The 15,875-nt window shown below is 45.3% G+C and overlaps 1 protein-coding gene across 4 annotated transcripts in view; it reads right to left on the bottom strand.

Moving 5' to 3' along the window:
- NELL1 (neural EGFL like 1) overlaps positions 1 to 11,066 on the bottom strand; it is a 994,364-nt gene extending 983,298 nt beyond the window's left edge. For all 4 annotated transcript variants that reach the window (XM_060262209.1, XM_060262211.1, XM_060262210.1 and 1 more), the window contains exon 1: positions 10,905 to 11,066. In XM_060262209.1, the coding sequence (XP_060118192.1) occupies positions 10,905 to 10,953 (49 nt within the window). In that variant the 5' untranslated portion in view covers positions 10,954 to 11,066. The remainder of the gene's footprint in view (positions 1 to 10,904) is intronic.
- Positions 11,067 to 15,875: the final 4,809 nt, after the last annotated feature.

Below are 15,875 nucleotides of genomic sequence, written 5' to 3'. Positions count from 1 at the left end.
TGGCAGTGATTGCAACATTTTTCATAGATAAAGTCTCATTGCTCTGCCACGACCTCCCTGTCACAACAGAAACAGTATGTGAACTCGAGGCTCCGTGCCTGTTTTCCGGACCAGCTCTAGACAGTTTTACAACACTCAGCTTGGAGGAAGTTGACAGAATCCTCGCAACTGTACGCCCAACAACATGTGATTTGGACCCTTGCCCATCCTGGTTGATTAAAGCGTGCCGGATGGAGCTTCAATATCCTGTGCGGGATATTGTAAATAGGTCCCTCTCGGAGGGGCTTTTTCCAAGGCCTCTCAAAGAGGTGATAGTCCATCCCCTCTTGAAAAAACCAACATTAGACCCGGCCAAATTGGCACACTATCGGCCGGTGTCGAATTTACCCTTTTGGGGTAAAATTATTGAGAGGGCAGTAGTGCTGCAGTTGCAGAGCTTTCTGGAGGACACTTCCGTTCTAGACCCACACCAGTCTGGCTTTCACCCAGGCCATGGGATGGAGACAGTGCTGGTCGCCTTGGTGGATGATCTTCAGTGACAACTGGATCAAGGCGGGTCAGCAGTACTGTTGTTGTTGGACCTGTCGGCGGCGTTCAACATGGTCGACCATCAGTTGCTGGTTCACCGCCTCGCCGACACAGGGATTCAGGTGTTGGCCTTGCAATGGCTCTCCTCTTTCCTCTGTGATCGGGGACAAAGGGTGGCGATAGGGGGACAATCGTCCCAGAGACATCCGCTTAATTGCTGGGTGCCTCACGGGGCAGTGCTCTCCCTGATGTTGTTTAATATCTATATGCGCCCCCTTGCCCAGATTGTCCGGAGATTTGGACTGGGTTGCCATCAGTACGCTGATGACATCCAGCTCTAGCTGCTAATGGATGGTCGGTCTGCCTCTGCCCCAGAAAATCTAGCCCAGGCGCTACAAGCCATGGCAGGGTGGCTCATGTTGAGTCATCTGAAGCTGAATCCGATGAAGACAGAAGTCCTTTGTCTGAGTTGTGGTGGCCCGGGAAGGGAAATCCCTCTACCAGCTTTTGATGGGGCGCCACTGATAGCATCCAAAGTCAAAAGCTTGGGGATGCTACTGGAGCCCACATTGGCTATGGAGGCCCAGATAGCAGCCACTGCGAGATCCGCCTTTTTCCACCTTAGGCGGGCACGACAGTTGGTTCCTTTCCTAGAGCACAGCGACTTAGCAACTGTGATTCATGCAATGGTCACCTCGAGACTAGACTACTGCAATGCCCTCTACATGGGGCTGCCCATGTCCCGAATCTGGAAACTGCAGCTGGTGCAGAATGCGGCAGCCAGACTGTTATTGGGTCTCCCCATGCAGGACCACATACAGCTGGGGCTGCGGAGACTGCACTGGCTAACAATAGTATTCTGGATCCGCTACAAGGTGCTGGTTATTACCTTTAAAGCCCTACATGGCCGAGGACCTGCCTACCTTAGGGACGTCTCTCCCCACATATTCCCCAGAGGGTACTTAGATCCAGATCACAAAACCTATTATCAATCCCCGGGCCGAGGGAGGCGAGATTGAAGGCTACCAGAGAAAGAGCCTTCTCAATTGCGGCCCCCCACTGGTGGAACCAACTCCCAGAAGATGTTAGAGCCTTGCGGGACCTTGCCCAGTTCTGCAAAGCCTGCAAAACAACATTATTTCAAATGGCCTTCAGCCAAAGTATATAGATGCCCAATACCATTGAATGTATTGTATTAATTTTAGCACCAAAACTGTTGTTTTAAAATTGTATTAATAATCTTAAACTGTTTTAAACTATTTTAACTACTTAATTGATAATAGATTACTGTAACTGTTTTACTATCTTATTGTTGATGTTGAAATGTTGTTAGCTGCCCTGAGCCTGCCTCGGCGGAGAGGGCAGAATATAAATGCGAAAAAAAATAAATTAAATAAATAAATAAAACTTCAGGTTTTCCAAACACACACACGCAACATCTCTAACTATAGCCTACACGTCATTATGTTTCAGTTTATTAACAACTAGCCTGAAACCTGTGCTTCACTATGGCATTTAACTACCTTGAAATTCTTTGTTTGTTTTAGGTAGGAAGGGTGTTTTGTTTTTGGAAGATTTATAAACTCAGCCACCATACCAACTGTTATGAAAAATGCCTATTCTGGTTTACAACTGACTTCCCTTTTTGATCTGCACAACAACCCTAGGAGGTAGGTGAGGCTGAAAGTCTGTGAGTGTTCTAAAATCACAGGAGGGAACCATCCTCAGCAGGGTATAATGACACAGAGTCCAGCCTGCAAAGCAGTCATTTTCTCCAGGGGAGCTTATCTCTGCCATCTGAAGAGCAGTTGTAATTCTGAGTGATCTCCAGACCCCACCTGGAGAGTGGCAACAGTTGTTCCTCAGGAGGAAGTGGCTGGTTTGGAGGGTGGAGTCTATGGCATTGTATCTGTCTGAGGTCTCACCCCTCCTCAAACCCCACCCTCTTCATGCTCCACCCCTCAAATCTCATTATTCAGTAACACTGGGAAGTTAATGTCTTTCTTGATAGCTTGGAGTAAAAGGGAAGAGATGCAGATTTAAAACAAACACCTGGAGGAGTCATGTTCAGGAATAAAGAGATTAGCCATTGATACAATAGTATGACAAGAGTTGAAATAGGAAATAATATTTCAAACATAATACATTCATACCAGAGAGGGTGGGCTAAGGCATGATTTCCTTGTCAGCATCTAGGGTTGCCAGGTCCAATTCAAGAAATATCTGGGGACTTTGGGGGTGGAGTCAGGAGACATTGGGGATGGAGCCAGAAACAAGGATGTGACAAGCATAACTGAACTCCAAAGGGAGTTCTGGCCATCACATTTAAAGGAACCTCACACCTTTTAAATGCCTTCCTTCCATTGGAAATAATGAAGGATACGGGCACCTTCTTTTGGGGCTCATAGAATTGGACCCCCTGGTCCAATCCTTTTGAAACTTGGAGAGTGTTCTGAAAAGGTCAAGGGGTTTGGGCTGGGAACTGATGAGTCAGTCAGGACCTTCCCTATGAGCACCTTCCCTATGAGCAGGGCTTTTTTTTAGCAGCAATGCACAGGAATGCATTTCCAGCTGGCTTGGCATCAGAGGGTGTAGCCTAATATGCAAATGAGTTCCTGCTAGACTTTTTCTACAAAAAAAGCCCTGTGTGAAACAACTGTGACATCAGAAGGTGTGGTCTAATGTGCAAATGAATTCCTGCTGGGCTTTTCTACAAAAAAAAGCCCTGCCTATGAGGAAAGGCTGAGGAGTCAGGGACTTTTCAGTTTAGAAAAAAAGACAACTAAGAGGGGACATGATAAAGGTTTATAAAATTATGCATGGGGTAGTAAGAGTTGACAAAGAGAACTTTTTCTCCCTCTCCCAAAGTACAGAACTCAAGGGCATCAAATGAAGTTCATGGGCAGTAGGTTCGGATGAACTCAAGGAAATGCTGCTTTACAAAGAGAGATTAAAATGTGGAATTTGCTGCCAGAGGTTGTATTGATGGCCACAGGAATAAACAGCTTTTAAAGGGGGATTACATAAATGTATGGAGGTAAATCTATCAATAGTTACTAGCCATGATAACTGAGGGGAACTTCCACATTCAGAGGCACTAATCCTCTGAATCGCAATGCTGTGAGACAACATCAGGGGAAGGCCTCAGCCTCTATGCCCTGTTGTTGACCATCCAGAGGAACTTGACCACTATGTGAGACAAACTGCTGGCCTAGATGGACTATTGGTTTAATTCAGCAGGGCTCTACTTATGTTCTTAAAGCTAAATCATATAAGCATTAACATGATTAATTATAAAAATAACATGTGCTTCAGATGTATTGTACAAATCAGTCGTAGGTGTTATTTTTTTTGCTGGTATTACTGGACACACACCAAGAAGTAAACTCTGATTTTAAAAGGACAGTAAAATACCAACTGATTCCAATACATCAAATTGACCCTATGTAACCCACTTTAGGAAGCAGGTGTACAGAAATCTGTAGCTCTTTTCAGATCAATAGATGCTCAGCTCTGCCTATGTCACATCACACAAAACCTACCTAAGGAGGGCTTTTGAACCAGGTCCATATATTTTGACACTAAGAAAAAGACAGCATATGCAAATGATTCTGCTCTGACCTGGATAGCTCAGGCTATTCAGGGATCAAAATATGTCTAGTGGGTTACATAAATCAACCCCAACTTGACCATCAGTCACCTGAGGAAAGCAACTAGCTTCTATTCAAACATAGATGCCAGCATAATTCAAGCTGTTGGTGTTGACCTTTAAAGCTATACATGGTCTGGGAGCAGCACATCTGAAAGACTTTCCATTATCTTATTAACCTACCCAACAACTGTCGTCATCATCCAAGGCCCTGCTTCATGCCCCTGCCTTCTGAAATTAGGCAAGTGGCAACCACAGAGAACCTCCTCAGTTATGGCACCCAAACACTGGTTCTCTCTCCCCAGAGAGACCTATTTGTACTATTGTGTTGCAACAGTAAATGAAGACATTTTTGTTTCATCTCAGCTATCTCACCTTGCTGCCCTTTCATTACTGTTTTTAAGCATGTGTGTTTTATTGCACTATATGTGGATTTTGTCCCAATCTGGGTGGTCCAGGCTAGCCTGATCTTGTCAGGTTTCAGAAGCTAAGGAGAGTCAGTTCTGGCTAGTATTTGGATAGGAGATCTCCAAGGAAGTCCAGGGTTGTGACACAGTGGCAGGCAATGGTAAACCACCTCAGAATGTGTCTTGCCTTGCAAACCTGATGAGATTGCCATATGTCAGCTGTGACTTGACAGCAAAAAAAAAAATGCAAGTGATTTATGCCACACAGAAGTCATCTTATGTTAAATTTTGAAGGCAGAGGGCTGGGTACTTAAATTGAATAAAGTAATGCTACAACAGAAACCAGGGTGCCAGTTTTCTTAATATGCAATGTTAATTGGCTTTACATCTGTTGTTGATGTTATTCTTAACAGATATTCAGAAGACACACAAAAATGTGCCTGGTTTTTCTTTCAAGATGGTACTGCCATCTTCAGTTATTGTAACTACAGTACATAATGAACAGCAGACCGGGAACAAAATGTCAGATGCCAAGAAATTGAGTGTACTATGAGAATTGGAACTTGCTTTCCAAGCCAGGCAAATACTGGCACCTAAACATGAATGATGGTGCTAGTCACTTTAAATTGTTTTATCAGGGAACAGAACTGTAGCCTATTGTACTGTTTATCATATATATAATCTTGCTCTAATTGCATTTTCTACTTTATCTGGTCAATTTTATGTAGTGTTTATGGTCTGTCTATTTCTTGCTTGCATTGTCTTTTGTAATCCTAGTCCTATAGCATTGTTCACTGGAAGTTTTAGGCTTTCCAATTGCATTTATATATGTTGTAACCATGGCGCAGAGTGGTAAAACTGCGGTATTGCAGTCCAAGCTCTCTGCTCACGACCTGAGTTCAATCCTGGCAGAAGCTGGGTTTGTGTAGCCGGCTCCAGATTAACTCAGCCTTCCATCATTCCGAGGTCTGTAAAATGAGTACCCAGCTTGCTAGGGGGAAAGTGTAGATGACCAAGGAAGGCAATGGCAGGCCATCCTGTAAAAAAATGTCTGCAGTGAAAATGCTGTGATGCAACGTCACCCCAGAGTCGGAAACGACTGATCCTTTTTTTAACCCACCTTGAGTCTCAGTGAGAAAGGTGGCCTATAATTAAGTACAGCAAATGCACCATTATTGCTCATTTGTGGCACAGGAAAAAAGACTTGTTTTTTTTCAGGATTGTTCCCAATGGTTACAACACAATATACTGTATCTTGTAGAACTGGACCTGCTGGTGAAAGCTGTACAGAAATAACTTTGCTTAGGTGTATGAGATAGTAAAGCTAATGACATTTGGTGTGCTGTCTGGTATGTGATTGCACAAGCATCTCAGGTACCTACTGCACAGCATCTACAATATTATACCTCACTCAAGATCCTGGAACAGGTGTGGGAAGTGCTGTTTTCTAAAACTGGAAGAAAAGGAATTAGCTCAGTAAGAAGAGGTCCCAGAAGCAGTCATAGAAAGAAGAGAAACACAAAAGACAAGACTGAGAGCAGTGGGAGGGCATGTAAAGGGCTTTGGAGCTTGGAGGAAGAAAGCACTGGGAAGGAAACCGTGTAAGAACTGAAAGACTTGTGTGGTGCTTGTCAAGAAGAAAACAGACTTATGAGAGACTCTTGGGCCAGAAGAAAGACTGAACTGGTATGAATTAGCCAGCTAAAATGTGAACTTCAGGGCCCATTGGCATTAAATTTTATCTACACAAGAACAACTGTGATCCAGTCAGGAATCAGCCCTGTAATTTCAATAACTATAATACCTAAACCAAAACCAGAATTTTATCTACACAAGACGAATTGTGATCCAGTCGGGAATCAGCCCTGAGGTTTCAATAACTACAATATCTAAACCAAAACCTTAGCATCCATGGGATGGGAACCACTTTTTAATAAGCTGCTTCTATGCACCTGAATTAACAGTTAAATAAACAGATTATTTGAGCATGGTCCCCCTTCTCCAATGCAGTTTCCACAGTCAGGATCCATACAATTGTCTCTAGTTCACAGGAGTTGGACCATTTCAACATAACTCCAGATGTTAGAGTTGTTTAACAATAAATGTTTAACGAGTTCCAGAGTTGAAAAATTACTTCAAAAGAGTTAAATGATGAAGAGGTCCATTCTATTTCCAAAAATTTACAAAGAGGAAAGATTCCCCAAAAGACTCATCATGATATATTAGGAAATCACAAGAGAAGAAATAGTCACTGGTTTTAACAAAATAAGCAAATCACATAAGGACCATTAGCGATAATGTCTCAGAGTGGCTTTGTAGCTACTTCTTTTAAACCCCTTACCTGCAGTAAGTAAAATACAGCATGGGTCATACATTTTCCTACCTGAAGATTGCTATGTAGATTGTAATGTTTAAAGGGCAGGCTACTCAACTAAGCATCAGCAGGAATAAGTTGGACAGCTCCTCTGACCTCAATTTTTATGACCACTAATCTGCTCATCTCTCCAATTAGGAGTATGTGCCTGACACAGCACTGATTCCAACTTCAGAGAAGCTCTTCAGCAGGGTACTAATATGCTGCTTTTCATACCTATTCATTTATTCTCATGCAGAAATTGGGTTTTTAAACAAAAAACAATGAATAATTAATAAATACCAAAAAAATAAAGCTTCTATGGTATAACCAAGTCAGTTTTCCTCCCTGTAGACCGAAAATCTCCTTCTGAGATACTAAGGAAGAGCAGACAGCTGCTTCATTTATATCCAGTGCCTTAAGTAAAATAAATGGATGAAGCAGACCCATTTCTCTTCTTAGAAATTAAAAAGAGCCATTAAATAGAAAACCATTTCCACTAAATACAACACAAATCATTGGGCCTGGTTTTTTTATGATCTTGGATGAAGTCAAATCCAAATTCTGACTTTCATTACTTCCTCACTTAATTGTTTCTGGGAAAGAAGAAAATACTTTGACCCATTCACATTAAAGACACTGTGGCATTTTCACAGGCCTGAATTAGATAATGCCTGATGACAAATTTTATTTAAAAATGCTCAGGAAGGAAGTAATTCATCATTACAGTGTTGGAAATTTATCACCATCTGGTGCTTTTATCAGCCATTTGGCTATCTGGGCCATGGCAATCACAAAAGAATCTTGGTTTAACTTAGGCACATCAACATATACCATTGATAACTCCAGTACATCAGACTTTCCCCCTCTCAAATATACATTTCTTAGCTGCACAGAAAACAAGGAACTTTCACATTAAATACATTTGATTACTTTAAATGAAAATATCTACTAGTTAGCAGGAAGTTTTAACAACTGGTTAGGAAAATAGAAAAAGGACTCACTAAGACTTTTCAAATTTCTTTACATATTAGGGCTAATTTCAGTGGATGAGAGCATTTCAGCTAATTTCATCATCCATGTAACTTGCTCCTGCACAATCTCATGGGCTGTAGCTCAGTTGCTAAGGTACCACCTATGAGCTAGCTGCGTGGATGACCCATGCAGCTACTGCTAATAATTACTGCAACTATGAATGACCTATTCAAAAGCAATATATTCAAGGTTAAACACTGCCAAGTTCTACTAATTCCATTAAGATTACAAGGAATGGAATCTGTAATTTTTTAACTAGCTGAATTATGCAAATGTCTTCACATATATGGACTTAATTATTTTCATGGTGCTTTTAACACAGTGTTTTTCAAACTTTCTCTTATTTCTCCACATGCCAAAAAAGTATATTACTAGTGAAAAACTCAAACTGTCATCTGACAAGAGACAAAATTCAAATGAAGATACAGGACTTTGTCCAAAACTGCATAGTGATTTCTTTATACAGGGCTCTGACCTCATCTCCAAGTTCAGCTGTCCAACTGCCTGACAAAGGCTCACTCTAATAGCTATTCTATGGATCTGCCTGACAGTGTCAAAACTACACCTTAGGGCATCACATTCAAGCAGCACCTGTAATAAAATACTTTATTCACAGAGCTCTGGACAGTGGCAGCCTGATCCTGTACAGCAAGTAAACCCTACCAATTTCAGTGGGACTTTCTAATCAATACTCTTCAGGTTGCAGAATTTAGTAACATGAGATAAGGAGTGATTCTGTACTGTCTGCTACTAGGAGAAACATATCCACAAAAACGGTGTAAAGAAAAATTCCTTCAAAATCTTCTGAAACTGAGGCTATTAACTGCAACTCTAAACAAGAGTGAAGAAAATAAAAGGATTTTTTTAAAAAAAACACCACTCAAATTTACTCCTGCATATATGTTCCCTTCTCGTTAGATGCTCGACTGTTTTTACAGAGGATTTTCCAGGTTCTTCCTAATTGCACATGGAAGATCAACTACCCTAGAGAACTGTTCCCATTTTAATTAATTAATTAATTAATTTTAATTAAAATGGCCTTCACTGCAACAAACCTAGGAAGTCCTCCGAAGGCGAAAAGACAGGAGGAGGGCAGCTCACATGCAACCAATTCGTTCTGCAGACTTTCCACAGCACGATCAGTTGCTCTAGAGGCAGTCTGCCTGCTCCAGTGAGTCCCAATTAAAACAGCTTCTTGTGCTAACATGGAAGGCCAGTGACTAAAAAGAAATTCCTCCTATGAAAGTTCCCCCACCCCCATCCAGACTACAGTATTAATAAGGAGTGTATGCCTTAAAGTGTTCTGATAAATTCCCGTTTCTAACCCAGCACCAGGCTCCCCCACGATAGGAAATGAAAGGGTTCCGGAGACTTCTGCCGGTACTTCCGTCGGGTCAAGGGAACCCTTGGAGACGTGACCCTTTGTTTCTTTCAAGTGAAGCGCGGTGGATTTCCCTACAGCTTTCCTCTGCCGGTACTTTCAGTCCTTCCCATCTTCTGTGAGCAAAGAAAAAGGAAGGTGTGGGGGAGGGTTTGCTAAACTTTTCCTTCCTGACTCTTTTGCGGCTGATGAAGAGCCAGGTTCCCGGGAATAGTGGTCCCAACGAGTAGGTGGGAAGGAGCAACTGCATGCCTCCCTCCCTTCCTCAGACCGCTCCGAAAGCACCCAATTAAACCGCCGGATTTTCTCAGGGAGAGCTTCACATAAACAAGGGCAAGATTTGCAAGCTGCCTCTCAAACGCAACGCAACTCCCTGAAGGAGCCGCTTTCGATCAAGGCCATCTTAATGGGCCGGGATGACCGCATTTCATTTCGAGACTTCCAGCCGTTCCTCAATACCCTTGAGCGTCTTTCCTAACCCCCCCCCCCCCCCACACACACACACACACCCCAACCGTGTTTAATGCAAATCCAGGCTAGCTGCATGGCCGAGGCCGCGAAGACAATAAAAGAGTACCACCCATGTATACAGCCTAGACAGAAGCACCCCGCTTTCCCGTCCCCACCAGATAACCTAAAACCCTCCTCTCCTTGCATCCTTCTCCAAGGAAATAGTCTCCCCCGGGCCGGTAAGAGTCACCTGCGTGTATGATTCCTCCCCCCACCCCCAGCAAGTTAACAGGAGGGGAGACAAATCCTTAACAGGTGCCTGCACTGGACAAGCACATTTTCTTGCAGACCGTCAAAAGATCGGATGGGGGTGGGGGAAGGGAGGGGTTCGGACAACGACTGAGGCACAAGCCGAGCCCGTGTGCAGCTGCCTCCGTCCGTCCTCGGCGTGCCTCTTGTCCGGAAGCGAAGGTGCTCCCTGAAACAGATTGGCCGGGGTGGGGTTGGAGCAGGACTTGCCTAGTCCAGAGAGAGCACCTGCCATTACAATGCAAAGTTTCCGAGTTTCTCATTGCAAGCCGCCGCTAATGTCATAAAACGATGGGGGGGGGAGTGCATCCACCCAGGGATCGCACGTCTCCTTCGCAAACAGCATGGGATAAAACACTCTCAAGATTCTGCATTGTCTTTCATCCTTCTCCCCGAGCCGTTTTATTTTTAACCATATGCCCCCCCCTTTTTGCTCCAAATTAATCACTGATTCGATCAATGGATTTTTAAGCAGAAAAACATTATATACCCCACCCCTTTCCCACGACCCCCTCGAGAATTCATTCACAGACAGCCCAGATTTTATGCTAACTCGTAGCTGACGAGTGAAAGAGTGATCTCTGAAGATTCAGATAGCGACCAACGAAGGGAGAGGGGGGGAGATACTCTACAACGCCTGCTGGCTACCTTTTGTCTTTGCAGCGGCGCCAGAGAAGGCGCGATGGTCCGTCTTAATATATTTTCTTTATTAACAACGCGCCCTTCGCTGGCCAGTCCCTTACGAAGACGCTGCTTGGGGTGGGGATCCCGCCCCCCCCCCCCGCGTCTTACCTGCTCTCGCAGCTGCCAGGCAAACCCAGACGCCTACAATTAGATCCATCGGGGCTCGTCGCGCTGTATTTCCCGTAGAACCCCGTTCGGCGAAGCCTGGCTCCCGTCCTCTCTGCGAGCAGAGCCGTCAAACTTGAAGCGCCTGTTTTGCCAGGGAGAGAGAGGGCGCCGGAGCCGCCGCCACCACCAGCGGCCAGCGCTACTACCCTGGGCGAGCCCACGTGCTCTCGGCGGGGAAGCTGCCCCGGCGCCGGCGGCCTTTTCCCGTGGCGCTCCGCGGTTCACGCCCAGCCTGACGTGCGATCTTTGTTCGCCTCGTACCCTGTCGACGCCCCTGCCGCCTCCAGTTGCCTCCGACTGTTGGGGAGAAAGCGGCTCCTTCAGCTCGGAGGTTGCGTAGATTCCCCCACTCATGTAGCCTAATGGATCCGTCTACCTCCCCCCCACCCCCCCCCCTCCCAAGGGCGGTAAAGCCAACGCTGAAGAACTGCACGAGTGAGTAGACAGAGACTCTCCGGAGAGCTGTCCAGCAGCTTATCTAGGGAGGATGATCTGCTGCTGCTTTGGACTTTGGTGACACAATGGGGGAAGTCGCATCGCTTTGTCCCGGGTAATGGATCTGGAATGGTAACTTCCTGGGGGGAAATATATGCACGGGAGGCCAGGCTACCCCAGGACGAACTCCCTCATCTCTCCATAGCTTTACTTTACCCACTGGTAAGGAGGATTTGAACATAAGAACCGCCCTGCATCTAGTCCAGCATCCCCTCTCAGAAAATGGCCAACTAACTACTCTGGAGGGCCAGCAACAGGGCATAGTCTCCTGGCACTGGAATTCAGAGGTTTACTGCCTCTGAATGTGGACGTTTCCATTCGTTACCATAGGTAGTAGCTGCTGATAGGGCTATCCTCCATGAATTTGTCTAATCTTCATTTAAAGTTGTCTGTGCTTGTGGCCATCACAACATCCTTTGGCAGCAAATGCCACATTTGAATCAGTTGTTGCAAAAAGTATTGCTTCTTGTCCATCCTGAATCTACTGTCCAACAGCTTCATTGTATGCCCTCAAGTTCTGCTATTTTGGGAGAGGGAGAAAAGGTTCTGTTTACTTTCTCTGCCTGATGAATAATTTCATAAACCTCTATCGTCCCCCACCCCCAAGGCATCCCTTTTCTAAACTGGAAAGTCCCAACCTCTTCCACCTTTCCTCATGGGAAAGGTGTTCCAACCCCTTAATTATATTGATTGCCCTTCTTTGTATTTTACCCCGCTTTAGGTGCTGACAGCATGCTAGAATGTGGCAAATCAATTGCCGTACCACATAATGTTGCACACACATAAATGTGATCTTAATGGGTTTTAGTCCATCTTTCTTCATTCTTCCCTAACGCGTTGGCCATATATGTATTTATTGACACATGTCCTATTTGAATTAAGCAGGATTTGATTCCAAGTGAGTGTAGAGGGGCTGCAGCCTAATCATCTGTGGTAACTACAAATCAATAAGTCTGTACAGTCCCACAATCAGTTTTGCACAATTGTGTTCCAGTAGCTGCAACAGATATCGTGCATGCAAAGATAAACGAATTGCAACTGTGATTGTGACTGAAGGCCAGCTCAAATTGAGGGATGGTAAGTAAATTCTCTGTAGAAGCATACAGAGCAGAATACACATTCCTAATCATGCTTACTTAAAATTAAGTCCTACTGAGTTCAGTGGAGGAATGTTTCAGATTTGCAGTGTCAAATGGGAAGGAAACTGCACTGAATGCACACCCTGATCTCATACACATGGAACTAACACTAGTTACATAATCAGACATTTTCTCTATCCAAAACTCAATGACATCTGTTACTTCCCTGATTTTTTAAAAAATGTACAGCAAGCTTAGAAAATGGTGTGATAGTTCAGGGAGCCTGCAAACTAGTTTTCAAGGATGTAAGGATATTCCCGCTGCTCTTTATTTGCAGTGTGATCACAAGTCTTGCTGTCAGAGAAGTATATGGCTATGACTGGAGCACTGGATATGTGAAGCACATCAAAATGCCTTTTCTTGCCTTTACAGTTTGAGGAATTTTCAGATTTACAAATAGTGAGAATGGTAGTTTCTTGGCAAATATTCCAAATTCTATATTACTTGGTTTGTCTTTGAATAGTTGAGCTTGGCTACCCTAATATAAATTGATACCTTGATTCCAAAACTGAGATAGAGGCAAAGACAGAAAACCCAACAGGATTACAATAAAATAAATAAAAAACTTAACACAGAGAGCAAGAGTCCAGTTCATAAAACAGCAAATTATATATCACCTAACAAATAAATAAGGAGAGCCAGTTTGGGGGAGTGGCTGGAAGTGTGGACTCTAATCTGAGAGAACTGGGTTTCAGTCTCCACTCCTCCACATGCAGCTGCCGGGTGACCTTGGACAAACCACAGTTCTCTCAGTGCTGTTCTCTCAAGAGCAGTTCTGTCAGAGCTTTCTCAGCCCCACCTATCTCACAGGGTGTCTGTTATAGGGAGAGGAAAGGACTGTAAACCTCTCTGAAACTTCAAATGAAGGGCAGGCTATAAATTCAATCTCCTTTTCTGCCTCCTCCTCCTGTAACCCTATAATATAGCAAACAGGAGAAGATGCATGTATTTCATTTCTAGCAGCCAGCAGCACGCTGCTAGGCTGCTGGAATGTCTTTGCCTCCCTGGGAGGAAAGCGAGGACTTTTGCAGCCCATTTAGGTGTGCTTTTGAAGGGGCGGGGCTTGCTGTGATAGCAGCAGCACCATCTGCTCCCTACCTCAGTCTTCAGGCTGAGATGGGGCAGACGGAGCTCCTTTGGCAGCTCTGCTGTGTTTGTCAGTTTCAGGGCTGGGAGGCTGAGCAGTGCGTTCGCTTGCTCCTCTGCTGCCTGATTGGATCATAGATAAGGTGCGCTCCTGAAGAGCAGCCTGGACAGAGTCTGTAGGGGCTTTTCTCAAGTTCAGCTGTTGCAATCAGGCCTCTGATAAGGCCCCGCAGCTAGCTGTTTCTCAACGTTGGACTGGTGGCATTTTGGAAGAGGAGCTCCATTTCATGGCCTGTTATTTCTTCCCTTCCCCCTCCCAACTAAAGATTTGAGGATTCTCAGGGTGGTGGTGTTTTTCTGCACACCTTTCCCTTTTAGTTTGGCCAAGGGGAGGGGAATTTTGTACGGGGCCAAAATTTTGTTTTCTGGGCTGCTTCAGGCTGGGTCAGCCATATTTGCTTCTTCTTCATAAGGACAGCGACCATTTTGGAGACAGTGGAGTGGAGGCCATTGTGGGGGTCTGTTTCAGTATAAGGCAGCTTCATATAGGCATCCAGTATCAGCTTCCGGTGCTTGTTCTTTGTGAAGGTGTAGGCAGCCATTTTAAGTGCTGCCCGGCGGCAGTCATTTTAGGGGGGCAGCCATTTTAAGTCAGTTTCAGTGAATTCAAGAGCAACCATTTTTAGGGGCATTTTGTTAGTTTTTATTTTTATCTCGGTTTGCAAAATGCCTGGGAACAAAGGGTCTGGGAAGCCTAAAGGCAAGGAGCTGGCACCCAAGGCCCCTAAGGCCCAGCCAAAAAGGCCAGCCCCACCACCCTTTCATCTTCTTCTGATGAGGAGGGCAATGAGTGGGTTAATACAGCTATTCTGCAAAGGCTTTCGGCATTGGAAAAGGTGGCGGGCATTCCTTCCTCGCAGAGGTCAGGCTTGGACTTGGGAAAAACCTCTAAGGTGGCATTGCAGGCTGATATATTAACTAGGTTGTCCATCCTTAAGGGCAGGTCTGCAGGACTCGGTGCTGGCGGAGTCGAGGGCGCCGGCGGTGCAGATGGAGGTGCAGCTTTGTTTCCAGTGGATGCCAGAGCAGGGTCAGCACTGGTGCCGATTGGATCTGGGGGTAAGGCTGGGGACACTACACAGTCATACACAGGCATGGCTTGGCCATGGGATCCCTGGGCCCCTGCTTCTTAGGCGGTGCCAGGTGCTGCTGCTGGGGCTTCAGGTACCTCTCCCTCCATGAACACTGGTCCGCAGCAAGCTTGGTCATGGCCAACAGGCCAGTTTGGCCCCTATGGGCCCTGGCCTGTGGCCGGACAGCAAGGGATGCCATGCCACTTTTTGAGGGGATGGGGCTGTTCCCCTCAGTTCAGTGCTACATATGGGTCGGTCCCATTTACTGCTATGCCTTTCGGGGACATAGCATTACCTTTAGGTGATCATTTGTTGCCTGCAACAAAAGATAAGATCCTAAAGGGTGAGTATGTTGACATTTTCTCCCTCCTCTTCCATGAGTTGGAGGAGAAAGATAAAGAGGAGTTGGATGACAAAGAAAAAGAGAAATTGAAGAAATGCAAAGTGGACCGGACTTGGGCCAATTGGCTGCCTGAGTTTTTTATATATGCTGGCGTGGTTGCATGTGCCCAGCCTTGGCAGGCGGCTGCGCTCATCCAGTATATGGATATCATTTATAAGGGGTACGCAATGTTTAATGGGTCTGCCTGCATTCAATATGATGAAGAATTCAGGATGAGGGCCGCTTTGTACCCTTCCCTTCAGTGGGATCGCATCCACCAGCAGTTGTAACTTCAGCTCATGTCCCCGACATGACCAAATTTGAATGACCGCTCTGACAGTGGTCATTTGGTTGCTAGGACATCAGCTACTTCTTCTGCTTCGTCATCCTCTTCCCGCAGTTCTGCGGGGCAGGCGGTTCAATCCTGCTTGCTTTGCTGGGAGTTTGGCTCCCAAGGAGTGTGCAGTATGAAAGCTTGTCAGTTCAAGCATGAATGCCCCTTGTGTGGTGGCCCACACTCCTTTAGTAACTGCCCCAGAGCCCAGCCACATAAGAGCCAAAAGAGACAAGGTGGGGGTGGAAGTACTTACCAAGCTGGAAAAGGGGCCCAGTCTGATAAAAGTGGGACCTCTTGAGCACTGGCTGTATAGGTACCCGCGAAGGGCTGATAGGGTTT

This window comes from Heteronotia binoei, chromosome 21 (assembly GCF_032191835.1).
Source record: "Heteronotia binoei isolate CCM8104 ecotype False Entrance Well chromosome 21, APGP_CSIRO_Hbin_v1, whole genome shotgun sequence".
In the NCBI taxonomy this organism is placed as follows: domain Eukaryota; kingdom Metazoa; phylum Chordata; class Lepidosauria; order Squamata; family Gekkonidae; genus Heteronotia; species Heteronotia binoei.
Note: the sequence above shows the minus strand (reverse complement) of the source record. Positions and strands in the feature narration are given on the sequence as shown.